This window comes from Plectropomus leopardus, chromosome 5 (genome assembly GCF_008729295.1).
Source record: "Plectropomus leopardus isolate mb chromosome 5, YSFRI_Pleo_2.0, whole genome shotgun sequence".
NCBI lineage: Eukaryota > Metazoa > Chordata > Actinopteri > Perciformes > Serranidae > Plectropomus > Plectropomus leopardus.
The window spans coordinates 37022884-37049355 of record NC_056467.1 but is presented as its reverse complement, the minus strand read 5'-3'; the positions used below and the strand labels follow the sequence as shown (position 1 = coordinate 37049355).

Sequence of the window (26472 nt, the reverse complement as noted above, 5' to 3'; positions counted from 1 at the left end):
TGTGGTCTGCAAACCATATCCAATCACAATGTGGAGTTTCTGAAATAGTCAGTCTTCAGTTAGTAACCTTTTGTGCAGCTTCACCCTGTCCTCCACTGAAATCTCTTTGCACTACACTGTTAGTGTCCTGTTCAAGAACATTTGACCCACGGCTCCATCTATTGGTCCATTTGTAAAGTGCAAAATTAAAATCCACACACAAGAGCTTTCTCTACAAAAATGTTTACTGGTACAGTTGCTTCAAACAATAATTATCTTTGTAACAATAATAGACTATTTTATTACTTTTTAAAGCTACATTCACATACATGTAAAGGGTTGTACTTGAAATATTTACAGAAACTTTAACACATTACTTTTGCATTATCTTGTAATATGCTAATCTCCTTTTACCCTTGTAGACATAGAGACAGAAATGCCATGACACAAGATTATATTAAATAATCTCTTTTCTGTGTTCCCTCTTGTTATCCTTCCACAATCAAATTTGCCAAGTTCATATTCATATCCTTAGCTTCAATTAGAGCGAAGTCCTACGTTTGGGTGTAACGGATAATCTCACTCAGATCATAGCCTGTCACTGCAAAGGCATAACCATCACCGTCACAGAACTTGGCGCCACAGATCTGTGTATCTGTCACACACTCATTGTGCAAATGGGCAACCTAAAAGCAAATGAGGAAAACATGCCATCAGGGTCGTATATAATCTTACCTAATATGAATTAAACCCAAGGGTACATTGTGCTGTGTTCTGATTTAAGACCAGTTACCTCAACAGTGTTGGTCTCTGGGGTCAGCGTCAGGTGCCACACCCTGACTAGAGAGTCCTCAGCAGCAGACAAAAGCTAAAGCAGAAGTAAAATCAAGACGCATGACATAAGTAAAATGTAATAAAAATAACCAAAAACTTCTCAAACATGCTTTGAGCTAAATAAACTTAACAATTTAAGTAGTTATTGTGCTAAAGTAGAAAATGTATGAATCGATTCCTATAGTTTTCTGTTTGCCATTTTAAATAATAAATGCAAATAAAATAAAGTTTTTCTTTGACTCATTACGTTTACTCAGCTTACCAGCCCAGAAAAAGGAGCAATGTCCAGTGAGTATATCCAGCGAGCGTGGGCGTTAACCTCAGCATGCAGGATTCCCGTCACTGCCTCATAAAGACGAATCTGGCCTGTGCCGTAACCTGCCACCACTGTACCTTTCCACAGCTTGACAGATGAGCAGCTCATACTAAGGGCAGAGAGGAAGATGGAGGATGATTGCCATCGGGAAATTAAGGGAAAAAAGATAATGGGAATCAGATTAGAGCGATGAGGGGAAAGGAAGAAAAAAAACAAGGACAGTGGAAAAGAACATAATGTAGATGTCGATAAGTGCAACAATGCTTGGAAAAGAGAGAGAGATAGAGAGGAAAGTAAGAGCAGAAGAGGAGTGATGATGATGGAGTTTTAGTGCAGGTCACTTTATTTGAGACCACATTGCATACCAAACATGACAAAACTAAAATGCAATCAACGTCTTACTCAAAGCCAGGGATGTTGTTGAGTAGCTGAAATTCCTCCCCTGACTTCCACACACACAGATTTCCCCCATCATCTGCACTGACCAGATCAGCTATGCACTCCTGAAGGGAGAGAGACCACAACAGAGTGGAAGGGATTATGGAACTGGTTTTAGTTCCTCGAAGTATTGCATAAAGTCGTAATTTATTTATGTATGTCTGTCATTATTGGAAAAGGTAAAGCAAATATCTCACATCAACAAAGGTTCACATAGGCAGAATGCAGACAATAAACAAGCACAAACACACAAACACACACACACACACACACACACACACACACACACACACACACACAAACGTTATACCTGGCTGCCAGAGCACTCTGAAGCAATGTCAGTGATGGACTCCTTGTGTTCCTCCAGGACCTCAGACAGGGTAATATTACTGCCTTTACTGGGAACATCAAACACTAGAATTGCACCAGATGAAACGCCTAAAGAAAGGGAAAGAGATGGTGGCCTATTAAGTTTTGTCCTGTCTTTTGAATACCAGTATAGATATTTCACTTAGCACTTACCCACACATATATAACTCTCCATCACTGCCGATATCCCACGAGCAAACACGGCCTGAGCTGAGACACAGATACATTTTGTGGGTATTTGGTATAAAAATACATTTGGTGACATGTATGACTGCACAAACATAATAAGAACATGTGGTGTTTCACCACCCCTTGGATCAACAGACACCAGGAGATGGAGCCAGAGCAAGGAACAACAGCCCTGTAGAAACAGATGCCAGCGGGGGATTGTGGTGGCTGATCAGTATGTCCCCTGCCACATGCAGCAATCATGGGGAGAACCAGCTGAAGCTTATCTTCAATCAACTCAGCAAGCCTCAGGCAGAGAGGGGAAGGACAGAGGAATGACCTGTAAATAGGCCCTCTCTCACATGCCAACAGCTGATACCTATTGTAGCTGAAGTTTTATTGTTGCCTTCACCTCACAGTGTGACTTGTTTTTGTTATAAACCTGAAAGTGGTGTTGATTGATCAATCATCTCAGTATAAAAGCTGAAGTCCCTAAGCGCAAACCAAACAAAGCAGAAACAACTTGTTCATGTGTACAGTGTCTTCACTGCCATTTGTGATTGTGTGGATACAACAGTGTAGGTGTGGATGACAAATAAATGATTGATTGATTCATTCATTCATTCATTGAAAATTGTTCATTTCATTATAATAATCAAGTCCTCCTACTGATGTTCTTAATTATGTTTGCATTATGAGGATGGATTAAACTACACTGAAACATTTCCAGGAACAGCAAAGTATACTTGTGTCATATTCTATTGTATCATATTTCACCAAATTATATGTTATTGTATTGCATCATATAATCTCTATCTTTATGGTTTTCATGCAAATAACTTAACAGGTCAATCTTTTAGTGCCTATGATAATAATGATACTACTACTACTACTACTACTATAACTACTGATACTACTACTACTACTACTACTACTACTACTACTACTAATTATAACTATTACTACTAATAATAATAATAATAAACATTTATGGCGCATGCTCTGTTGCAGCAGCACAGTCTGTCACTGGATTACACACACTGCCTCCAAAATCATCCACTCCCCTACACCTAACCTCTCAGACTTGAACCACAGAACAATCATACTCCTCGGACAAACAATAGCCCATGATTCTCATCGCCCCTTCAATTCACACTTCATACCGCAGCTTCACAAAGTGCATTAAAATAAAACAAAGAAACATGCAGTTACAATAATTAAAGCGTTGTTAAGAGCGAGAAAAAATAGTGTGCACAGAGGCAAATATAGGTATAGAAAATCTATAGTTTATATGTAAGTTTACCTGTGGCTGTTTCCGGAGTATCCAGTGCATGCCAGTACACCATGATGGAGCCATCAGATTCATACATCTAAAACAATGGATTTATATGAAAGTAAAAGGCTGCAAAAACACACATTAATACATTTGTTTGGGGTCATATATAAAAAACATGACACAAATATAAAACGCCACCGACTATAAGTTCACAAGTAGCAGTGCCTCACCCAAATGTAGTGACTCCCAATGACAGCAGAGAAGAGCAGAAACACACAAAAACTCACCTGGATGCCTTTCTGTGAGGTCACCACCAGCAGATCACGAGAAGGCAGAGGACAAAATGCAGCCTGTTACAAGAAAACACAGGATTTCATTTATTTTTATGTCATAGCCAAAAGCATATGCAGTATGATATAGTATACATATAGTGGTCTTTTTTTCTTTGTTTAGAGATGCACTCAAGTGCACCGGACTGGAAATTAAACAGTGACTATGTGCTTGCATTCAACATATCCCCTTTTCATTTTACTGTGTTGATATTATCTTGTTTTATGGATTTCTCTATGAGCTGAGTCCTTAATAAAGTTTTGAATTGAATTAAACTGAATTAAATTGAATTAAAAGTGTTTGAGGGCGTTTGCATCCATATTGGGGAACAGAGCAGGATTTGCAGCATTTTTTATTCATATAGTCCCCCAAATTTTTGATATTACAGCAGGGCACTGATACTAAATGCACAAAGACAATTGATACGTTTGTATTTTCTGTCCCCTAAAACTGGGGCGCTATGTAGAACCATCGATTCCTACAGTGTTTATCTGATCTGAATACATACATTCTCAAATCAAAGTCAATGTTGGGAGTTGAGACGTGTATAAGTTCCAAAAACTGACTCTGACTCACTGTCCCACCTGCTGCTCACTGTGTACAACAGCAAAGGGAGATGTCAAGAACAAGGCGCTCAAGTCGCTCTGTGGCCTGACCTGCATGATTAACGATGTGCTTGTGACGACATTGGGCTCCTTGGACTGCAGCTGACGGTGGGAATAGTTGAGACCGTCCCAGGACGCGCTGACCATGTTGACCACGTTAGCATGGACCACTGTGAAGTAGGTGAGGCGCCGGGGGGCGATGCGTAGCACGCCGAGGTTGTTGTACAGCGCCGAGGCGCTGTTTTTGATCTGGATGCTCTTCTCTTTGTGATACATCGAGCTGTCTTCTGTTTGCAGCGCAGTTTGTTTAAACGACGGTGGGCTATTTGGTAACAATATAAAAGAAGAAGATATCACTAACAGCAATTACAGTCTGGATAAATAGGACTGGCAACTTCATTAAGAAATCGCATGGGCGTCCATCATTTGACAGCAATTGGCAACGCTAGGTGCTTAGCATTAGCAGCAAGCTAACCCAGGTATGTTAGCGAGAAGCCAATTGCAGCGTAAATAAAAGAGCCCGACGTTACTTTTCTGTGACAAATCGCATGAAATATTGCTTCAGATTACACAACGATAGGTCCTGCAGCCAGTGACGCTGTCACAATCGATCATTACTTATAAAGTCAATGTTAAATAAGCATTTTCTAGCTCTTGTTAGCAACAGGATTACCTCCGCGTCGTCCGCAGCCATAGAGACAACGCCGCCTCTACGTAATACGTCATCATTGCGCCCTCGGTTGCTGAGCAACCATAGACTACACAAAAAAGGGCACAAAGAGGAGTGTGTGGTAAGCTTGTAAACAGTTAAAAATCTTATATAATTGATTATTGTTAAGAAGCAGCCTGTACACGGTAGTGTTGCTGTCGAATGTTAACCGTTTACCTACAATGAACTTATCTAAAGTGAAATGATATACATATATACACAGTTACACCAAGTAATGTGTATCTATCAAACGTTAACTAACTGACAAAATTAACTTTAGCTCGCTTGTTAATAGACTATAAGACTCGTTTTAATTAAAATAAAATAAACAATATCCTATGAATATGGTCGACATGTCTAACATGACATTTTATTAAAATGCTGTTTAATGATGATATGAACTGGAAGGTTGGGATTTTACATCTCACAAAAATAAGTAACCTAACGTTACGTCAAGTGGAAAATGTTATGCATACACTGCACTAAAATTACTAAGTCAAACCTTTGAAACCTGAGAAAAATAGCTGTAGCCCCTTTTCTTTCTGTATCATAATTTTAAATACGCAATTAAAAGACTACATAAAATATAAATGCATTATTATTATAATGTCTATTTTAAATATAGTTTTCTGGACATTTTTCTCTCATTTTATATATCATATATCATAATATATAATCTTACAATCAAAATGTTTTGTTTTTTCTATCAAGCTTCACATCTGCCTCTAAACCAAGATGCCCCGCTCTGCAACCAAGCAAAGACGTGCGTCGTCTGTCCAAGTGACTACACCTCCAACACAGGACCTGGAAGTGGAAGATATTGTACCTGGTCGCTTAACTCAAGCCCAGTGGACGGACATGTTGATCCAAGAGGATGCAGATGAGGCAGTGGGGGAGATCATGGAGGACCTGCTGAGCATGGTCATGGAGGGCTGTTTTAAAGTGTACATTGAAAGACAGGTAAAACTAAAAAGGCACATAAGCTTTCTGTTTTGATTTCACTGAAATTTGAACATAATGTTACTGATTGACCCTCATGGAGAGACCAGTGCATCTATTTTTCTTCCTGTAACCAATTTTAACCACACATTGTGTTTGTACATATAACATCCATCATGTTGATTGTGTTTGTCCTTAAGATAGCACCTTTCTCTGCATCCTGGGCCAAGAGCTACCTCACACAGACTATAGAACAGCAAATCTTGTGCCCAGATGAAGGAGAAGCAACAGATGAAATATCTAAAACAGAAGACTCTGAGCCTCTGCCAGCAATTTCTGACCCCTGGGTTCAAGGATGTGTACCTGTTGTAAATGCTCCCCCTCGACCTCACTCCATCTCAAGACAGGTACGCACTACAGTACTCTCTTCAAATTTCAACCCAGAGATTATCTGTATCCATTTCTACAGCTCAGCTAAATCTAAATTCTATTTCTACCCAGCAGGGGGCTGATGTTCCAGTGAAAACAGAGCCACAAGTCAACCAGCAATGTCATGTTATAGCCCAAAGAAACAGCTCTCCAAAGCAATCTGAAAAGGGAACAAGTCCCAGGAGGCCTGTCAGTTACCAGTGCTTTCAAGTTCCTAGTCCTCCCCGACTACCAAAAACTGATCTAAAGAAAAAGCGCCGCGTTAATGTACATTTCAAGCCTGTTCCAAGCAAATTACTGCCTCCCCAGCCCTGTTCAGAAGAAAAAAATAATGAGGTGGAAGGTAAAGATCGGACACATTCTGTTTATAACCATAAAGCAGGATCATCATATCAGCGTGAGAACTACCAAGGCTTACCAAAGCTTGATCACTCCTGCCTGCCTCGACACTGCATCTTTCCTCAGTACGACATTGTGGATAACAACTACGCAAAACCCAACTCCAAGAAACCAAGTGGACTTTCCAAACTAGATAAATTTAACAAGCAGCAAGCTGAGTGGACAGTAACCTCACTGAAGCAACTAACCAGCTCCAAAGATCAGCCGGTAAAGTTTCAGGGGAGAAATGAGGCAGATGTCTGGCTGAAGAAATTGTCTTCTCCTAGACATAGCAAGGAAAGGATTGTGTCCTCTGGGCCTCTGAGGCTGGACACGATGGAGTTGGCCAAGGGTGTGTCTCTCCTGGATCCCCAGGCAGTTGAAATGAGCCCTCTGAAATGTAACCCTCTAACAAAATCTATCAATCTGAAGCAGATACAAAGTGATGCAGCTGTGCCGCTGTTCTCCGTGGATCAAGTTACTGCAGGTCCACCACCTCAGGTCACCCCATTCTTTCAATCCAAGAGCTAGAAGAGTTTGTACAATTTAAGGATCGCACATGTCTGTGGTTGTATTTAGAGCAGAATGAGCTATATGTTAACACATGGCCATTTTACAAGATGGGGCCTCATAATCTATTAAAACACTTTCAGATCCCCGTGCTTTCTGTTTATATTGTGCTTTTTGTGGTATAGACAAAAAATTGACAAAATTGTAATGTATCCAATTATCAGACACACCAAAATAGCATGAGACAAAAATACAAGAAAAGGCAAATGATATATCCCAATAATAGTGGTTACTGAAATTGAATTGGTGTATGGAATTATGCTGTGTGCTGCAGAATGTGCCAGTTGCAGCTGGAGCAGCTCCCTGTGATTGAGGTGATGATCAAAATGATCAGTAACAGAATATTCAAATTTGAAAGGTTATTACAGTGTGCGCAGAGCTAACTGGGGAAAGTAAAGTAGCATTTACTAACATAAAAGTGAAAATGCACCTATATCGCTAACGTTGGAGGGGAAGGTAATGTTACTATAGAGTTGACAGGAAGTAAACAGCTGTGACTTTTAATAAAAGGTCACACTATACTGTGTCACAGCCCAGGCTCAGTGAGCTGGACGAAGAAGGAGATCACACAAGATTACAACAATTTAGACAATATTTTTGTTTGAAACTTAGCAACAAAGGGATGGTAAATGAATCTGCAGTCTGTATATCAGTGGTGTTTGTAATGTGCAATGTATGTATGGTTTTATAAATGCAAAACAAATAAGGCAACCAAACCAAAATGGTATATGGTGATGCAGAGAGAGAGACAGAATGAGGGGCCAGTCTTAATAACTTAAGCCCAGCTTGCCCAGGTGGAACTGATCAAGCTGATGACCATCTCTTCCTGCAAGACACCTGCAAAGAGGGAAGTACAAAACAGCAAGGAGCACTGACAGGGTCAGGGGTTGTCAGAATTGTGCAAGTAGATAAAAGTAAAGTGGCATAGTTATGACCTGACTTGTTGAGCTGGTATCCAGTGTTGTGGTCAAAGTCAATCAATATGGGATATAGATGCTCGCGTTTTTCACTCAAGTTTTGTGGTTTAACTGCATTTTTTAGGCAACAGACCATTTTACCCTTCAAAATAAAAGTGTCACATTGTCACATGACAGAGATCTAAATCTGACATTTATTCACGTATAGTTTATGTGGGACGCAGTGTAAAAACAATTGTAATGCAGCAAAATAACATTTCAAGCAGTGATTACAGTTTGTAAAGGCCTATTTAATGTGTAATTTATGTAAATAGCAGAAAAACCACTGTGTATAATACACACAGACTAAATTAAAGTGTATTCACTGCATGAGTTTTCTTTTTTAACCACTAAATGCATTAAAATGTAAGAGCCTTTTCCCTGACGCTGCAGTGGCTCTCCAACAGCAATCGCACGGGAGCGTGCTCATGCAACCTAACATGCTGAAAACTGGCTGGACGCTCGACGTGCAGCGAGCCAATCACCATTCATCTCCGCCGCTTCTGCACCAATCGGGAAAAGTTTTGTCGGTAGCATGTTTAACTGACCCTTTGCACATGTGAAAGCGCAATAATGGGAAAGCAGTGTTGATTAAAACTTTCAAAATATCGGGATTACAATCACGCGGAAGGTAGATCAGACATGAAGAAGAAGCAGACGGTGTCTGAGGACCCCACAGAGGTAAGACTGACGATATTTATCGTGTTTTTAGCTGATTGGAGGCTACCGCTTCGTTAACACACGGGACAGTAATGTGGTTCAACGTTGTTGCATGCATGCTTCGCCTACAATTTGGCAACTACACCTTTGCTTCTTGTGCAGTGTCTGATTAAGATAAATTAAATGTGTAACAGCTGGGCTACGGTCAGTAATACTTATTATCCAACGTTGGACAAACGCCAGATTTAACGGCACGATAACACAATGCTATTTAGTTAGCTCAGTTTTTAAATTATATCCTGATTATTCTGATTTCTCAGTGGAAATGAATGACAGGGTCGAAGTCAAAGTGTCTTTCTTACACATATATTCTACAGATCTTTTAGTAAATCAGTCAATTTTGCCTGCTACAATCCTAACGTGTAATTGCGTTAAGGTGGAAAGGCCGTCACAAACCTGATGTCTTGCAGCCTGGCATTAGAAAAATACGACTTGTATAGTAACAGGCAAAACTGATGGTTTTTATGAAATGTGGACACCTTTCTTACATTTTCTGAATGGCCGTGTGTATATGCCTGCTTTTAGACAAATGGGTTCAACCACCATCACCCAAAAGGAAGCTTGTAACTTACACAGCTGGAGAAAAATGGCTACTAGTAGGAAGAGAGAACAGGATTATAACTGTTTTGCACTTTCCTTATTTTTAATTAGTCAAGGAATTATGTTTGTGTGATTTTTGGTTTTAATGTATTATGGTATGTATGTAGGCACTGATGTACAAGTAGTTATTTATATATCTTTATGTTATCTTGTTATTATTTATTTAAATTAATGTATTATTAATGTTTATTCATTATAATTATTTACTTTTTTTTAATTTATTTTTTACGTTTACCCATAACTATTTGCTTAATTATATTTGATAACATGTTAGTCTAAGTTTATCCTCATACCAAGAAATATTTGTTATATGGGACCGAAGGGATGGGGTTTGTTGTTTGTTCTGTTTGTTCAAAATGAACAACAAAGCTGATGAACATAATTTGGAGGGGAAAAAAAACAACAAAAAGTTGAATCAAACTGAGCTTCTAAACATTGCTGCCAATACACGTGTTGTTATTTCACAGATGATTCTCTCAGAGAGCCACGAGCAGGAGGAAAATGATGCTCCTGTTAAAGCCAAAAGGAGCAAACCTGAGGAGGCTGGAGGGGAGGAGGTGGTCTATCATCCAGTGAAGCTGTCCAGAAGTGATCTTTACAGACCTCCTACAGCAGAGGAGCTCAACCAGCTGAAAGAAGCGGAAAGCCTGTTTCACTGCAGCCTGCTCAAAATGCAGGTGAGACCTCTTGTTGTCTAATGTAAACAATAACCACACAACCTTTTGCACACTCTGAATAAATGTCCATAATTTATCACCAATAACAGATGGAGGAGCTGCTGAAAGAGGTTGTCCTGAGTGAGCGGAGGAAACGGCAAATCGATTCCTTCATTCAGACAGTCACCAAGCTGCTCCAGAGCGTACCTGAGTCACCAGAGGCCGACGTATGTACTACTGTAATTGTAGGAAATAGGGGCTCATGCTCAAAATAACCAGTCCTGATCTATTAAAAAAATTGTTGATCAGGCTCAATACTGATCCTTCCGATCCGAACAAGACTTCCTTAGTAGGACACACTTCTTGATTGGGCGTAGAGACTCAATTCCATTCATTAGGCTCAAAATTCACACACATAAACCTATAACCATATTTTTTTTACTCAATCTCTCTCTGTGTTCAGGCAAGTGACCTGTCATGGCTGTCTGGTACAGTTAAAGTCCCTTTCCTCCTGGTACCCAAAACAACAAAGGGCAAGTTCCACATGGCACCTCCTGCTTCTGTGGATCTGGTTGGCAGCTACCCCCTGGGCACCTGCACCAAACCACGCATCATGGTGGACCTGGCTGTCACAATTCCAGCTGTAACTCACTCTCCTCTTTTTAATGTCAATACATTAATTGCAGCATTGAGAGCAATATGCTTAGTCATGTACTGAACGCAGTATGACAACACAATAGTCATTCGATTCTAAGAAATACTGGTAACTTCTGGCTGCTGATCCCTGCTTTGTTAGAATGTCCTCCACCCAAAGGACGTCGTGAACCAGAGATACCCGAGGAAAAGGGCTCTCTACCTGGCTGGCCTGGCCCAACATCTCGCATCCTGCTCTGACATTGGACCCATGCGTTATTCCTGTCTCCATGGCAACAGACTCCGACCTGTTCTGCTGCTGACCCCTCCAGGTATTGAACTTTCAAAGGAACACTTTACCCCCTAAACGATTATTTCTATGTCAATTAGTCAAAAAAGTTTTTCTGCATGCCTTTGGTGAATGAAAAATCCCCCCAAAAAACCTGAAAATTCCTGATGAATTAAAGCCATAGGGGAATGCTTTTAACTACATCAAAACATCTGCAGTATGTCGCATGCTCAGTACTTCCAGAACACATGTATTTTCACCATAATATTTAAAACTTAGCTTTAGTTTTGGGTTATATGTGATTTGTTGTGTCTCATCTTTCAGGTAAAGAATCCTGCAACTTCACCATACGTGTTCATGCCTGTCCACCTCCTGGATTCTTCAAGCCCAGCCGATTCCATCCACAGAGGAATAATATCCGCACAGAGTGGTACACCGGATTGCAGACCTCCCAGTCTGGTAGGATTGTTCATTTATAGGGCTGGTTCTACAAATATTGTGCATCACAGTTATCCTATCAATATGTATATTTGGGATCATATTGTTTCTCAGTCGCAGTACAATTGAAACATCACTTTAATCAAGACCAATTTATTTTCTTGTCTGTTTGTTGCAGAGAGCAGTGAGCCTCCCACTCCGCATTACAACAGCTCTGTTCTGGGGGATTTACTGCCTAGGGCTCACCTCCAGTTCCTCTCTGCTGTCAGCTCCCAGTGCTCGGCTTTTGCTGATGGGGTGGCTCTGCTCAAAGTCTGGCTTCGTCAAAGAGAGCTCGACCAGGTAGGAGGCTTGAGATGGCTCTCTTAATTGTTGTACTTCTATCTTTGTATTTATTAATCTTCTGACACAGTTTATCACATCACCATCTGGGTTTCTTTCATGTCTTACAGGGCACTGGCTGTTTTAATGGATTCCTGGCTTCAATGCTGTTGGCTTACCTGCTGACCACTCACAGAATCAGTAACTCCATGACAGCCTATCAGCTGCTCCGAAACACCTTAAACTTCCTTGGTAAGAACATTTAAAATCCATCAGAGCAGATTTGAATAAATGGTAACATGAAACACAATGTGATATAAGGTAGTCGTACATATCTCTGTTCTAAGTATCTTGCAACTTGTACACTCAGCATCTACAGACCTGACAGTGAATGGGATAAGCCTCGCCAAAGAGCCTGACTCTACAGCTGTGAGTCATCTAAACCTGTACACGTAGTTTATTCACACACATTTTGTGTTATTAGAATTGTAATCAACTTTATTTTCGTTCTTTACCCTGCAGCCATCTCTTGCGGAGTTCCACGATGCTTTTCAAGTGGTATTTGTCGACCCTTCAGGACATCTCAACATGTGTGCTGACATGACTGCTTGTACCTACAAACAGGTAGGTTTTGCAAAAACAAAATGTGTGTTCAAACTAGATCGTTTTTACACTGGTGAGATTAAGCAATAGATTTTTGACAATTTTTTAATTGGTTCTCAGCTGCAGCACGAGGCATCTGTGTCGATGCAGTTCTGGGACGACCCCACGATGGATGGGTTCCACAGCCTCCTCATGACCCCCAAACCCATGATAAGGACAAGCGACCACGTATTCCAGTATGGTTCAATTTATCAGCTAATGCAGTGCAAACTATTTCCATCCAGTCCCTCTTTTATGTACTTCATATGCAGCTTTGTATTGCGTCTCCTCTGCAGCACATATCATTTGTCTAAGGCATGTGTTAACTTCTGCTTTACAAGTTCTGGCTAAAGACAGTTTAGACACCCTCTCATACAAAGTCATTGTCAGAGTCCTAAAGGTCGGGCAGTAAATAGGGTGCTGGTCCGGACATCCTGCACCTCACTTTACATCAAAAGAGTTGGTTTTCATTTCAGAGCAGAATTCTTTTACGTCGTCTTCCCGTTTTTCTTCCAATAAGCTCTTCTGTTTTTCATTTTAAACACAGGTTATGTGAGCTGGTGAAGCTTCAGTCCAGTTGTAAGAAACTGAATCTCCTCAGTGAGCTGATGGACCACAGTGGAAATTACGTCCACACTGCGCTCCCTTTTATTCTGACGCTGCTTCAACGAGGATTGGGCCAAAGGATCCACCTCCTCACCCACTCCCTTTCTCCTGACCCTGAGGTGAGGCATATTTGGTTCGATCTGGCTTAAGATCTGTCTTTGGCAGAAGGTACACACTGACTTTGTGCCTAACTTTACAATAAGTCTAAACCCAGGTTGAATCAGCACTAATACTACTACTGATGTACATGTTTCTGAATCAGCACAGTTCAAAAGTGTCTTACAAAGGAGTGAGTCAAAAATAAACACACATCTAAACTGATGTGCAATCTTTAAATCCCTTTAAATCATGTTTGTTTCATCACAGTGGTCTGTAGAGAGCGAGGCCCCAAAACACAAAGCTCAACCTCCTCTCTCCTTCGGTTTGCTCCTACGGCCGGAGCTTGCAGCGTCTGTCTTGGAAAGAGGCCCCCCTGCAGACAGCCCCAAGGTAACCTCACCTGTCTCTCCTTTCTGCTCGTGTGTGTAGTGTTTTATTTTTGCACCTTTTAAAAGGCTTTTTGTCTTGCATGCCAAAGCCACAAACATGTTGCATGACAATTTAGAATTTATGCTTGTTTTATTAAACTGTTTGTTTTGTAGACTTTTTTTATCGTATATGTTACCATGCTTGCGTTACGATTCAATATTAATCACAGCAGTGTTCTTCTGCCAGACAGCTGAGTTTCGTCAGTTGTGGGGTTCTCGCTCCGAGCTGCGTCGCTTCCAGGACGGCGCCATCACCGAGGCTGTGCTGTGGGAGGGAGAGAGCATGTGCCAAAAACGACTGGTCCCCAGACAGATCATTGCACACCTGCTACAGCTGTATGTATTTTATCTTTGCGTAGCACATTAACAGACACAACAGACAATCACAATAATACAGTTAATTAGTTTGGTCAGCAAATTTCTTGCTGTGTTGATAATACAAATATCCAATATACTGTCATGCTAACAAAAGAACAGACTAGTGATATTACTTCTTCAGTGTTTCAAATTTTACTGGTGAGTTTAACTCTGATTTGTAGATGAAATACCTGTGTTAAGGTAAAGGTTAAACTGTTAGCAGCCTATTAGATGGTTGGGTATGTCTGATGTTTGATGCAGAATGAGAAGGATTTGCAGTGACATTTACTCAGATATTTCTGACTTAATGTCCCCATTGGCTAAGTGTCCCCTTTTTAAAGCCAGGAGGGTCACATCCAGAGAGGTGATGAGACAAATCACTGTGTTTTAATGATGGGAACTTAATTTATAGGTAAGTTATAGTTAGGTATTTGACTGCAGCTCACAGTCACTGTTGAGGGAAAAGTTTTCATTGACAGAAAAAAAAAAAAGAAGAATTTTGTAGCCTTATTCGCACCAGCATTTACAACATACCAACAGTTAAGAGTACCTGCCATCTTCCCCATCTTCTCTCCTGTAATGTCTATACCTAACTTGCCCCCTAGCACCTTACAGTAACCTTATAATTGGTATAGGAAATCAGTGCACTTCTCCATCATGTTTGGTCATGCAAGTTACGCATTTCTGTTAACGAAGATCATCATGTCGACATGCTCTGGGTTCAGTCTTGTACGCATCGTTGCAAAAGTTTGTCCAGCCTCGGACAATAAAGACGGTAGTGATACTCCAGGTATACATAAATAGTGTCTCGCCAGAGTGGCCAGTTTGGGAAATCTCGGTCCATTTACCCTCCACCAGTCAAGCGGGTTTATGTCCAGTGAGGGAGCAATGTCTCTCAAGTAGTAATCTACCTGAGCTTCCGAGTCCGTGGCATAGGATGAGCTGTAGTTGTCACCTAGAAGCAGCATCATAGTGTTTTTGGTGTCGCTTCTCAGTTGTGAGGGCATAGTCACCTGGCTGATGTCAGGTGTGACCAGGATCTCCTGCTGTTCATCCTTTGCGCCCACAGTAGTTGTGATCACATCTAATTTTGAAACCAGTTCATGCAGTTTAACCTTTGCGGCCAGCCTCCCTGTTGGGGTCAGGAAGCTGAGGTGTTTGTGTCGAGGGTCCAGCATCGAGGCAATAAGAGCTGGTTTGGAGGCGAGATCATTAGAGTCAACCTGCGAACAGTGAAAATACATTTTTAAAGAATCATGATAAGGGAATGCAGATTATTTAACTCAATCAGCATCAGCAGGTAACAAATATATTTGCATGAAAGCGCAAATTGATTACTTTTTGCCTACCTCCATGTGATTTCTAAGTGATTTCTGAACTTTCAGCTTGAACTCAGAGACTTGCTCAACGTCATTCTCCTTTGGCACAAGGTGGGTCTGAATGAGGCTGAACGTGATTGGGTAGATGTTTGAAATGGACACTTCAGTTTCCGCAGATATGACCGTCGTTGCCCATTTCAGCGTTGCCAGCACAGGTGTGAAATTCTCAATGATTTGCCAGCAATCGTCTTCGATCTCAAGGATCTGGGCCTCCTGTCTGTTGGTGATTGTGCGATCAGAGAGCACCGCTTTAATTGCCCACCGCTGTTCAAGTAACCGTTCAAACATATCACAGATTGTGTCCCATCTAGCTTTGCTCGACTGGATGAGCTTGTGCTGTGGCAGGCACATCTGAACTTGCTTCTGCTCCAAGGCCTCACTTGCCAGCAAGTTGTGATTGAAGTGCTTAACTAGTTTCCCTGCAGCGACGATGATGCGGACTAGATCCTCACTCAGCCCATCACTCACTGCTAGCTGCAATGTGGTGGCAAAGCAAGTTGCATAGTCCCAGGTGACACGGGCACACGCATGTGTCGACAGGATGTTCTGTGTGTTGTTATGAACACATGCCGTCACTTTCCCAGCAATACCCCAGGACTGCACAGTGCTGAGAAGCCGCTCTGTGACACTGTCAGTAGTAAGGTGGCCGTCTGATGATAGCTTGTGTGTCTGCAGCACAGCTGACCTCCCCTGCCAGTCCTCTGTTATGAATGAGCAGAAAACTGTGATGTACCTCTGGTATGGGAGGGCTGTCCAGAAGTCAGCAGTGAGAGCCACTTTCTCCACTCTGCTCAGCTGCAGCACAAGCTCCTCCACCTTCTCATGAAAATGGCCCTCAACAAGGCGTGCTATATCACCAGGAGATGGCATTTTATAATTATGCACAGTGTGTGTAAGCAGCTCACGAAAACCATCACCAGTCACCACGCTGATGGGAAGCATGTCCTTCTCTATCATCCTGGAGATGAGCTCAGTCACCTCTGCATGTGTTGCCAGCGACACCCCATCATTGGGCATGGTGTCCGGGTGCTTGTTTTTGATGTGGTACATCATGCTGGTGGTGCTGCTCCTGTATTTCAGCTTTGTGTCGCACATCGTGCAGTGCACCTCGTCGTCCACTTTGATGAAAATGTCCCACACAGAGCTCCGCTTCAGGCGCTTCCTCTCTCCATAGTCCCGCTCAGGGGGGTTGGCAGTCATATTTAAATTAGGTGGCATGATGGCAACCTGCATGACGTCTGAATTAGCGGCGCTCTCCTCCTCCATGCACTGAACGGTGCAAATCACCGGTTTCTCATCCTCGTCTATGGGCGCAGTGGACGGATGGTGCCTGCTCATGTGGTTCATCATGGAGCTGGTGGCTCCGCCGCAGTACTTCAACGTAGCGTCACATTTCATGCAGCGGACGAAGTTCCCCACTTGTTCAAAGCAGTCCCACACAGAGCTTCGTCTCCTCCCCGTGCGCTTCATTTTGTTTCGTGGAGCTAACTAGCGTCTGGAAATGTTATTTACGTTAGCGAGCTAGCTAATGTTAGCGGTTAGCGTCAAGTGCCATCGCTAAAATGGGTCATAAAAAGCCGATTTGCGAGCCGCGTCATTTGTGCATATGCCCTTACAGAATACGACAGTGATGTGGGTGTAGGTATCAGTCTGCTGATGCTTCTTTCTTAAACAGAAAATAATGCATTTATTGTCCATCAGGCATGCAGATATCCCCGAATCCTGTATGCGATATGTGGGGGCGATGGTGGATGACGTCATTAAAACGGGAAGTGAGGTAAATGTCAAATCGTTACGATTGATTTTTTTAATTTCTTTTTTAAACAAAAAATCTTAGAAAAATCAAAATAAAGTCGATGAGATTCATTGAAAACAAATAAAATAGCGTCTTTTTATGTTTTATGTGATGGATATCGTATGAAAATCCTGCTCTCTTTTGATTTAACATTGTAAAGTTGTTTTTTTTTTTTTTTATTAAACTTGTGCTTTTTTGTGTTCCTGTTGGAGTATATCTTGTGTTAACTGTGCAATGCTTTTCTATTATGTTGTTTATTTCCTGAGATGTTGTAATGTTTATATTATTGGTTGCTGTTCAATCAAAAAAATGATGCAGGCCGACAGAGGTGGTAGTCAGTGTTACTGATTCATCACTAAATAAATATGGTTATGTGTATGTACCTATAATACATCCATGGTATGTACAGCATTTGTTTGACATGTATTTTGCTCTTCAGTTGTCTAGTACTGGAGAGGAGGAGAGCTTACTGGTGGTTCAGTCCTACGATGACTTGAGTAGAAAACTTTGGAGGCTGGAGGGTCTGCCTCTGTCAATCACAGCAGTGCAAGGAGCCCACCCTGCGCTCAGATACACACAGGTAAAACATCTAGATCTTAACAGGGAACTGCTCTTGTTAGTGCAGTGGTAAGTAGTGGTCATAATATGTCAGTAATTTGCATTATTTTAAACACCACAGCAAATACAACTCAAGTTCAGAGAAGTTTTGCAAAGTTGTTAATAGCTGAGGTTATTGTAAATTGTGAATTTGACTTTATGACACTTCTAACATGTAATCTGTGTCTTGCAGGTCTTTCCCCCTTCGCCACTGAAGCTGGATTTTTCCTTCTTTGACAGAGAAAAGACTTCAAGATCATTGGTACCAAAGCAGGACAAACCCTGCCCTGCTTATATCACCCCTATCACAGGTCAGCGTTTCATCCACCAGCAGCTACTTTAGAAGCTGTTAACTCTTGTTAAATATGTCGCAAACTACATCTAAACTTAATTTCTTTACCGTCTGCAGAAGAAAATGTTTTTGACTGAAACATAACTTCCTTGGTTTCTGTAATGTACCTGGTTAGTCACAGACATTTAGCAGTTCGTACTCTTAACGAACAAATTGGTAACCTTGATCTTACAGTGATCTGTCACATGGAGGGGAGCGGAAAATGGCCTCATGACCGCCTCGCCATCCGCCACATCCGAACTGCCTTCCACATCCGCCTGGGAGAGTTACTGAAGAAGCACCATAATTATACGTGCAGGCCGTGCCCCACACACCTAGATGTCTGGAAGGTATTTTTTTGAGTTTGTACAGGTCCCACACTTGTCTGTAAACTGGAATGTGGTTTCTGTGGAATCTAATTATAAGTTTGTGGTATGTCCCGGCAAGTTTGGCACAGTGTTTAACTTTAATCACAGTATTCTGTTCATTTATGGTTTTTACCCCCTTTTTTATGCATCCAGGATGGTTTGCTGTTCCGCATCCAGGTGGCATACCATCGTGAGCCTCAGGTGCTGAGGGAGAGTGTGAATGCAGAGGGTCTGCTGGTCGTAAGAGACAACGAGGAGGCTCAGGCTCTGGAGATGGCCACCGTTCACAAGCCTCTACTCACCAGCACATTGCACGGGTAAAATTAAAACAATAACAAAAGGTAGGGTCAGGAATTAGGGATGTAGGGCTCCTTCTGGTTCCCCCAGTCTTTTCAACCCTGCATGTTGCTGTTGTAAACAATAAAGCAGTTATTTTTGCTTATATGTTTTCACTTTCTTTAACCTTGTCCTAGTTTACCTCCTTTCTGTCCCCATATTTTTGTTTCTTTCCAGATTCTTCATTATTTGGTTTACCCTGCATGCACCATTTCCTCATATTGGCTCCATCTTATACATGTCATCCTGTTGTTGGCAGGCTCCAGCAGCAGCACCCATGTTTTGGGGCAGTGTGTCGCCTAGCCAAACGCTGGCTTGGGGCTCAGCTCTTCAGTGAAGACATCACAGAGGACACAGCAGACCTGCTGGTGGCGTCGCTTTTCCTGCAGCCTGCACCCTTTACTCCTCCCGGGTAACTACCGCTTCGATATTTTAATAATCTGTCCTCCTCATCAGTTTCATTTGTGGAATTATTTTTTGTTACTTCCTTTTTTTCGTTCAGTAGGTCATGTGAATGACTTTGTGTCTTCCTCAGTTCTCCACAGGCTGGCTTCCTTCGTTTCCTTCATCTGCTTTCTTCCTTTGACTGGAGGAACAACCCGCTGGTAGTTAACCTCAACAACCAGCTTGCAGGCAAGCACACACACACCTTTTCCGTCTGTCACACACAAACAAATCCCCCCCCCAGCCTCGTTCTATATACAAACCGGACATGCTTTAAGAACCCGCTCGTATTGGTCGCTGTTTCAACACCAAGTTTAATTGTTCATTTCTGTGTCACGTGCAGCTGCCGACTACACAGAGATCAAGAATGACTTCATGGCCTCCAGGGAGTCTCTGCCCGTCATGTTTATAGCTACGCCTAAGGACAGAAAACAATCTATGTGGACTAAGCGAGCACCTAGTGTACAGGTCAGTGGACACAAACACAAATACACAACTCACACAACAACACATTTAATAGATCAGCTCTCAATGCTGACTTGAAGAATTATTAAATATTACAAATGGTCAGTAACAGGGAAAAAACACAAATTTGAATACTTGGGAACTGGGAAATCAAATGGATCACAAGCTTATAAGTCTTTTTTAACACAGAGAGAATCACAAACAGCGGTGCAGAAAGGAGTTGCATGTTCGCGGCAGAAAGCAGTCACATAGTTTCCCGATCCTGGAGCCTTTCCTTAGTGCACACTGGTCTCCTGGATCACACTGCAAAGATATGACACCAAATTAAATCAAGATGAAAAGATAACAAACATATTGCTCTTAACAGATTGACCTGACTGATTTTAGGAATTGAAATAATTAAAGATGGGCTGAGATGTTGGTTTACATACCACAGGCAGATATCCTTGCCTTTTTCTTAGAGATGGAATATGATTGTTCTGAAGTCTTTCCAAAACACCATGTAAATCATTGATCTGGAAACAAAGAAATGTTATGTATTACTTTACTTAACATTAGAATACCACCAGATTATCAAAAAAATAAACAATAGTATTGGGAGACCATCAGGTGTAGCTCACCAGTTGCTTTTCATTGCTGTCCTCAGTCGTAGTGAAATAAGTTAAATATTTAGATTTGTATTCCTCTGTTTGGACTTGACCGTAGCTGTAGAGGAGTCCAGTGGCACACAGTAGTGTACAGAAATGATAAACACACCAGCCTCCCATGCTGCGTAGCTGACCCAGATAAGCTTCCTGTGTTATCCGGCCTCACTCTCCCTACAAACCCAACATTAAAAGTGAGCCTCTCCCAGCATCCTCCTTTATAACAGTGGGGGAGAACAGGAACTTTGTGCTCTGTGACGTCCTTACACAGACGTCATGAGGCCTAATTCACCACTACAAGTTTTTTCTTGAATTTGTTCTTGAGAAAGATCCGAAGAAAAGTCTACATCAGATTCATGTTGTGTTCTTAACCGCAGAATTTTTCGTATCTGTGTTTTAATATAAGAGGAATCCCCTTGTCCTCGTAAATTGAAAGTGCCCGTCATTTAATCTTAATTAGCATACAGGGTAAACACCCCGCCAATCGCCATAAAAAGACACGAGACTGCAGAGCCATCTGCACACATAGAAACTGAAAAGAAAAGTTGAAAGAAATCAAGAATGCCCAAATGAAAGTCTGAAGAGGGTGTGTAACACGAGACTCCAAGCATTTTAAAAAAAAATGTCAGTCGCTCTGGAACAGAGGCACTCCTACAGGAAGTGAACACTAAACAAGCTGTAATGTGTAGTAACATCAGTAAGTGATATAAAATATCACAAAAAAACAATGCATTGAATGCTATTGGGTATCAAGTGAATGCTGTATCTGCATAGTTCATTAAGTTTTTTTAAGGGTTTAATCTTAAATCTGAGGCCAAAAAAGAAATTGACAAACACAGAATAGATTTTGACCATGGAGGGGGCTTGCCTTAATCATTCGCTGCAAATAGATTTATGTGGTCCTCTTTAAGGTACCATCTGCAGCACCTGTGAGCAGCAAAAGGCTTGTTTGGGCCTATAAATGGTGTGATCAGTCACTATTTGTTGGATAACAGTGTTAGTGGAGTGATTATTTGTTTTAAAAAACCATAATGCTTTGTAAAGTAATTATTAAAAAATAATATTTATTATGAAATTATAGTTGCAATTTAAATCCTAAAATATTATACAACTGTAGAAATGAAAAGAAAAAGAAAAACACATCTACCAATTATTTTTGCACAAATGTGTTAGCATTTGTAACATTCTTTTCTTTTCCACGAAAAAAAATCCCAAATAAGAAAAACAGATGGATGTCAGAATCTCCATGAAAACTGTGTTTCAAGGAGAAATTTCTTTAAAGAAAAAAAAGGGAAAAAATGGAAAAGTTTTCTCAAATCAAATAGCTGAGGTGAAAGAATGATCCCAATTCACTCTCTTGGTTGTAGTTCTCAATGCCTCAGAATGACCACTAGGGAGCAGATTGGGATTATATGAAACTGTTAACAGAATGAGTATTGGAGTTTCTCTCAGAACACACAAGATCCTTTCCATCAACAAAATACCTTCATAACCTCAAAAATGTTAATCGGTTTTGCACATGTCATGATTTATAACTGAACCTGATAGAGATTTCAAGTTAGTTTGAATCAAAGTACAAGTTTTATATTTCCCTGGTGAGTGAACATGGGTTATAATCTGCATCATCTGCCTAACTGCAGTAAAAAAAACAACGTAGTAGTAGCAGAGGTACAAGTTCTACCTGAAGGAAATGGTACCTGTCATTACTGTAGGTTACATGCTGATGTAAATGGGCTTAAGTACCTTTAAATAAAATCCTAAATTGATAGAAGACTACAAATTAGCACATAATAGTATAATAATGACAATACGGTGGAATTTCAAGTACATTTTTGGTATAGCTTTATGTAATTTTAAATTGTCAAAATGACAAACTGGACGACCTCCCCTTCCTGCAGTGGATCACTGCTATACGCCATTCAGGGGCTGTATTCTGGAGAAGCAACCATACAACTGTCTTCTTGGGGTTGGAATATGTGAACAGTTAAATCATTCCACAACCAGAAAGCATAAATTTCCAGAACCATCCAGAAACGTGGAGAATTATAAAAGCAGCAGCCAAGAATGTAAGAAAATGCAAAAAAGGACTAAATTGCAAAGCGCAAGTTAAGGAGCTGATACGATCCCTTTTTGCTGGAGTTGTACCTTCTATAATTCCATGGGACAAATAAATGATTAACTAATTTACAGCAGAGTGTGTGTAGTTGGCGTCGCCAGTATACAGTTGAGCCCAGAACACACGTTAAGTTAACTCTAACGCGTGTCCTCATGCTACCTGTGTTGTGTTGCAGCTATATTTGCACTAATGCAAAAAACATATGGGTGTGCTTTGATCAGATGGGTTGAAACAAATACATTAGGCGGCTCCTTTTAACACAACAATTGCTGGATATTGCTTTACATAATGTTGTCCATGTTGTTATTGCCTTTTTGCATCTGCAATTGTTGGGCATGTCGTATGTGTTCTGAGAAACTGGGAAATGGAAATCCCAGTGCTCACTGATAGCTGTTCGACCACAATGGTGGTCTATATATTATATGATATGTCACAGTATTTTCAGTGGGAATGCTCAGAAATGTCCAAAGCTACCATGTTTAACCATTAGGTATTCTGTTTTGGTCGTGTGTCTTCAGATGCTGCAGCGTGTGGTGATGGTGGCTGCGGAGAGTCTGAAGTTACTGGAACATCAGCTAATGGACGGTAGCCAAATACAAGATGTCAGGGTTAGTAAAAAAAAAAAAAAAAAACAAACTTAAAAGCTCCTATTTACTTTTGCCTTAATAAATGGTCCACAATCTGAAGGAATTCTGATTTAATGTTTCAGCGTTTTGATGCATTTGTTTTTGCAGGTGGTCATGCGCCCTCCTCTGGATGCCTACGATGTGTTGATTCACCTGAACCCCAAGCAGGTTCCCCTACTCGCTCAAGCAGTGGACCCTCCGACTGTTAACTTCAGCAGGGGCCTCATGACCGGCAGTGTGGCCCAGTCTGGAGGGCCCCTGCCTGTCGTCGACTACAACCCCGTTGCCCTCTACTTGGCAGAGCTCAGGGTGAGTCTTATCTGTTAGGGATAAACTTCAGATTAAAAGGAAGGTGTGGTGTTACTAACGCCTTGTTGACACAGGATGCGAGGAAAGCTGTACAGCAGGATTTGCGCATGCAAGTTGGCGCAAGGCTCATCAGCCCCAGAAAATATCCTATGTGGCCTCCAGCGGCTTCCTGACCATAAAAATTAATTACTGTCAAAGAGAAATACCCAGTGGCACTAGGCTGTACTTGCATTGTTCACAACACAGGTAGATTTCCTAGAAACAATGATCACATTTCTTTAACCTTTTTTAGTTCAGCAGTTATTTACCCTGGTCCTCACCTTCTCCATACACTGTTTTGCTCACAACTCTTATGGTTAAAGGTGCTTATGCATCATTCAAATCATATCTGCGATTCAGAGTCCGAGCCAGGATCAGAAAACATGGACGTGGCTGAGCCTGGCCGCTACCAGCCAACGGTGCTAATGGTGTAAACAGTGCTAGCAACAGAAACAGTGCTGACAGAGCTAATAGCGTTAAGGTTGGAGGAACTAAAAAAAACAGCACCTGATGAAACATTTTTCAATAAGGTGGAGCAGGTAGGCTAATAAAACAAATATATACTATACTATTTAAATATGAACAATCTACTACTTTCCACCTTTTCCTCTCCACATCTCTTTTCCATATAACAACATCAAAGATGAACATTACACATGAAAACCAACTACATTTTCACATTTTTCAACCATTTCTGCGACTAACTTCAATATGTTAGTCAAAGAGTTGATTACAAGCAGAGATCACACTGTTTTTCAGGAAGCACAGCAAGCTCTTCATCACATAACTCTTGTCCTTTTTAGATTTTCGTTTAAAAAACTGTAGCCAGAGGTGAAAGATATAAATGGCAAATGTAGTGAAGTAAAAAGTGGATTACTGGCTCAAAAGTATCCTCGTGTAAGGAATAGAATAGTAGTAGTATAGTATAGTTTAAAAAAAAAAAGAAACAGGTTCCTGAAAAACTACTTTTTTAATCATGTGCATTGCTTGTTATCTGTTACTAACCACCCCTGGCAGACTGTCTACCACAACAAAGACTTACGCCACCATTATTCCACTTTATTTTTACATGGCAAATTGTTGTTGTTGATTTTTGCTGCTATATCAATGCTCTGAATGTTGTATACAGCCCCTTTAAAAACATTTCTCAGACAAGGTCTTGCGTTTTTTGGCAGTCTGGCCATAGGGCCTTTCTCTCTGTCTCCTTTATTACTCCTTCCCTTATTAGTGCGATGTGGGCTACGATAAGCAGTCAATACATGTCTAATGTTGTGCACAGTATGAACAAGTCTACACATGAACATTAATGAAAAGTCAAAGCAGACAGACTAAGAGCCGATGACTAGACCAGGCTCATCAAACCGAGCTTGTTCAATCTAACAGCTTGTGGAGGACAGTTTGGCAACGAAATGGAGTCTGTTATCTAGTGTCCTGGACTTCTACTGCATCTTCTTACCAAACTGATTTTCAGGAGGCCTTCGGAGACCTGGCCCTCTTCTTCTCTGACCCTCATGGTGGAACAGTGATCGCAGTTTTATGGAAGCCAAAGGCCTTCTTACCATTGCCCTTTAAGGTGAGTCATTTCCTCTATCTGAAAGCATCAATATGTAAACAAGCCTTTTTGACTGCCAACAGCTTGCTTTGTTGCACCATGTGTCTCCCTCACCTTTGCCATCCTCTTTTTACTCCAACATCAGCATCCACCATTCTGAACTGATGTTTTTCTTCTTCAGACGTCGCAGCTGTCTGCTCGGAGTGTACAGGTGGCTGGGGAGGAGGCAAGTACAGTTCCCAATGTCGAAGCAATACTGGAGGACTTCCGGATTATGGGAAAGGGCTTGATTAAATCAGTGGAAGCCAGGACTGAAAAATGGTCATTTTAGACACACCGTTTTTACCAGGTACATTACACTGTATTACATTACTGTTGTTTTGTTCGTGCCTGACCTATCAACAAATCAATGTCAACATCAATGCATTTCGGACATCTTGTTCACAATATTATTAATTAATATTAATATTAATGTTGCTGTTAAAGATCAGTAGCATGTTTGTTTTGGTGAAGCTGTTTCATGTCTAATAAATGCATCTCTAGTCTTATGATTTATGTTTGATTCCTTTGCCTTTGTGAAAAGAAAATGATGAGTATATAATTGGTGATTACATTATGGATGGCAAAATAATACAGACTTGGACCATTCATTTACAAATAATCTTAATTGAACTTGGAGTTTAGTTATGCTGTTACGATAGAGCTGAAATGATTCGTTGATTAATAAAAAAATAAAAATATCAGCAATAATTTTGATAGTAGATTTATTGTGTAAGTCAGTTTTCAACAAACTTCTAAAATGTGAAGATTAGTTGTTTTCTTTGGTAGTAAATTGAATACATTTAGGTTTGGACTGTAGGTTGGACAAACGGTGCAATCTGAATGCTTCAGTTGAAGATCCTGGAATGGTAATGGTCATTTTTTGAATATTTTCTGATACATTATTGACCATATAAAATACGTTTAACTAATAATCAATGGGACAGTTGCTTGCAGCTCAGAGTTGCAGTTTTGCGTAAATCAATAAATCATGAAACTGGTTGTTAGACATTAAAAACAGGACTCAGGTTTCCATGAGTCTCCTGTTGACAGTATTTGACACTTTCAGACACATATTCACTGCTTCTAAGAAACTCAGGCATAGGGATTGTCTCACTCCTTATTTTTTTAGGAAAACTGTGATGGAGGTTCACAGCCAAAACTTTAAAGTCATTGTTACTATAAGCAAGATAATAATCACGAAAGCAGTAGACAGGGGATAATAACTAGCATAATCAGTTTCAGCAGAAGTATATTAAATGGAACTGAACATCAAGAATCTGACAAACATATAAAAGTGTTTTATGTCTGTTCTAAATTTCTGGTTAGTTGAAAACTCCAGCATAA

General features: G+C 40.9%; 5 protein-coding genes across 7 annotated transcripts; 2 read left to right on the top strand and 3 right to left on the bottom strand.

The window, feature by feature from the left end:
* Positions 1-206: 206 nt before the first annotated feature.
* LOC121943141 (WD repeat-containing protein 54-like) lies at positions 207-4648 on the bottom strand. Its single transcript, XM_042486575.1, has 9 exons — positions 4367-4648; positions 3668-3730; positions 3408-3474; positions 2090-2146; positions 1878-2005; positions 1532-1632; positions 1076-1238; positions 773-847; positions 207-665 (listed from the first exon to the last, which is right to left on the bottom strand). The coding sequence occupies exons 1-9, from the start codon at positions 4589-4591 to the stop codon at positions 534-536; spliced, it is 1011 nt and encodes a 336-aa protein (XP_042342509.1). The 5' UTR covers positions 4592-4648; the 3' UTR covers positions 207-533.
* Positions 4434-7425, top strand: LOC121943135. Of its 3 annotated transcripts, none has more exons than XM_042486563.1 (4): positions 4434-4496; positions 5736-5984; positions 6164-6370; positions 6465-7425. In XM_042486563.1, exons 2-4 carry the CDS (start codon positions 5760-5762, stop codon positions 7299-7301), a joined length of 1269 nt encoding a protein of 422 aa, XP_042342497.1. In that variant the 5' UTR covers positions 4434-4496; positions 5736-5759; the 3' UTR covers positions 7302-7425. The 3 variants fall into 3 exon arrangements, with proteins under 3 accessions (XP_042342497.1, XP_042342499.1, XP_042342498.1); XM_042486565.1 differs by lacking the exon at positions 4434-4496 and adding an exon at positions 5089-5106 and having other exon boundaries at positions 6468-7425; XM_042486564.1 differs by lacking the exon at positions 4434-4496 and adding an exon at positions 5089-5106.
* Positions 7426-8302: 877 nt separating this feature from the next.
* Positions 8303-25637, top strand: LOC121943127 (nucleolar protein 6-like). Its single transcript, XM_042486547.1, has 26 exons — positions 8303-8977; positions 10084-10293; positions 10383-10499; positions 10736-10915; positions 11069-11237; positions 11519-11653; positions 11811-11974; positions 12085-12205; positions 12324-12382; positions 12476-12577; positions 12677-12792; positions 13143-13320; positions 13568-13690; positions 13916-14064; positions 17166-17241; positions 17699-17839; positions 18050-18167; positions 18383-18537; positions 18709-18872; positions 19151-19303; positions 19427-19524; positions 19679-19803; positions 23079-23168; positions 23295-23495; positions 25006-25107; positions 25268-25637. The coding sequence occupies exons 1-26, from the start codon at positions 8939-8941 to the stop codon at positions 25415-25417; spliced, it is 3435 nt and encodes a 1144-aa protein (XP_042342481.1). The 5' UTR covers positions 8303-8938; the 3' UTR covers positions 25418-25637.
* Positions 14106-17154, bottom strand: LOC121943132 (E3 SUMO-protein ligase ZBED1-like). The gene is made up of 2 exons (XM_042486560.1): positions 15435-17154; positions 14106-15308 (listed from the first exon to the last, which is right to left on the bottom strand). Exons 1-2 carry the CDS (start codon positions 16932-16934, stop codon positions 14760-14762), a joined length of 2049 nt encoding a protein of 682 aa, XP_042342494.1. The 5' UTR covers positions 16935-17154; the 3' UTR covers positions 14106-14759.
* LOC121943150 (cocaine- and amphetamine-regulated transcript protein-like) lies at positions 19833-20623 on the bottom strand. Its single transcript, XM_042486584.1, has 3 exons — positions 20421-20623; positions 20232-20315; positions 19833-20103 (listed from the first exon to the last, which is right to left on the bottom strand). The coding sequence occupies exons 1-3, from the start codon at positions 20565-20567 to the stop codon at positions 19996-19998; spliced, it is 339 nt and encodes a 112-aa protein (XP_042342518.1). The 5' UTR covers positions 20568-20623; the 3' UTR covers positions 19833-19995.
* Positions 25638-26472: the final 835 nt, after the last annotated feature.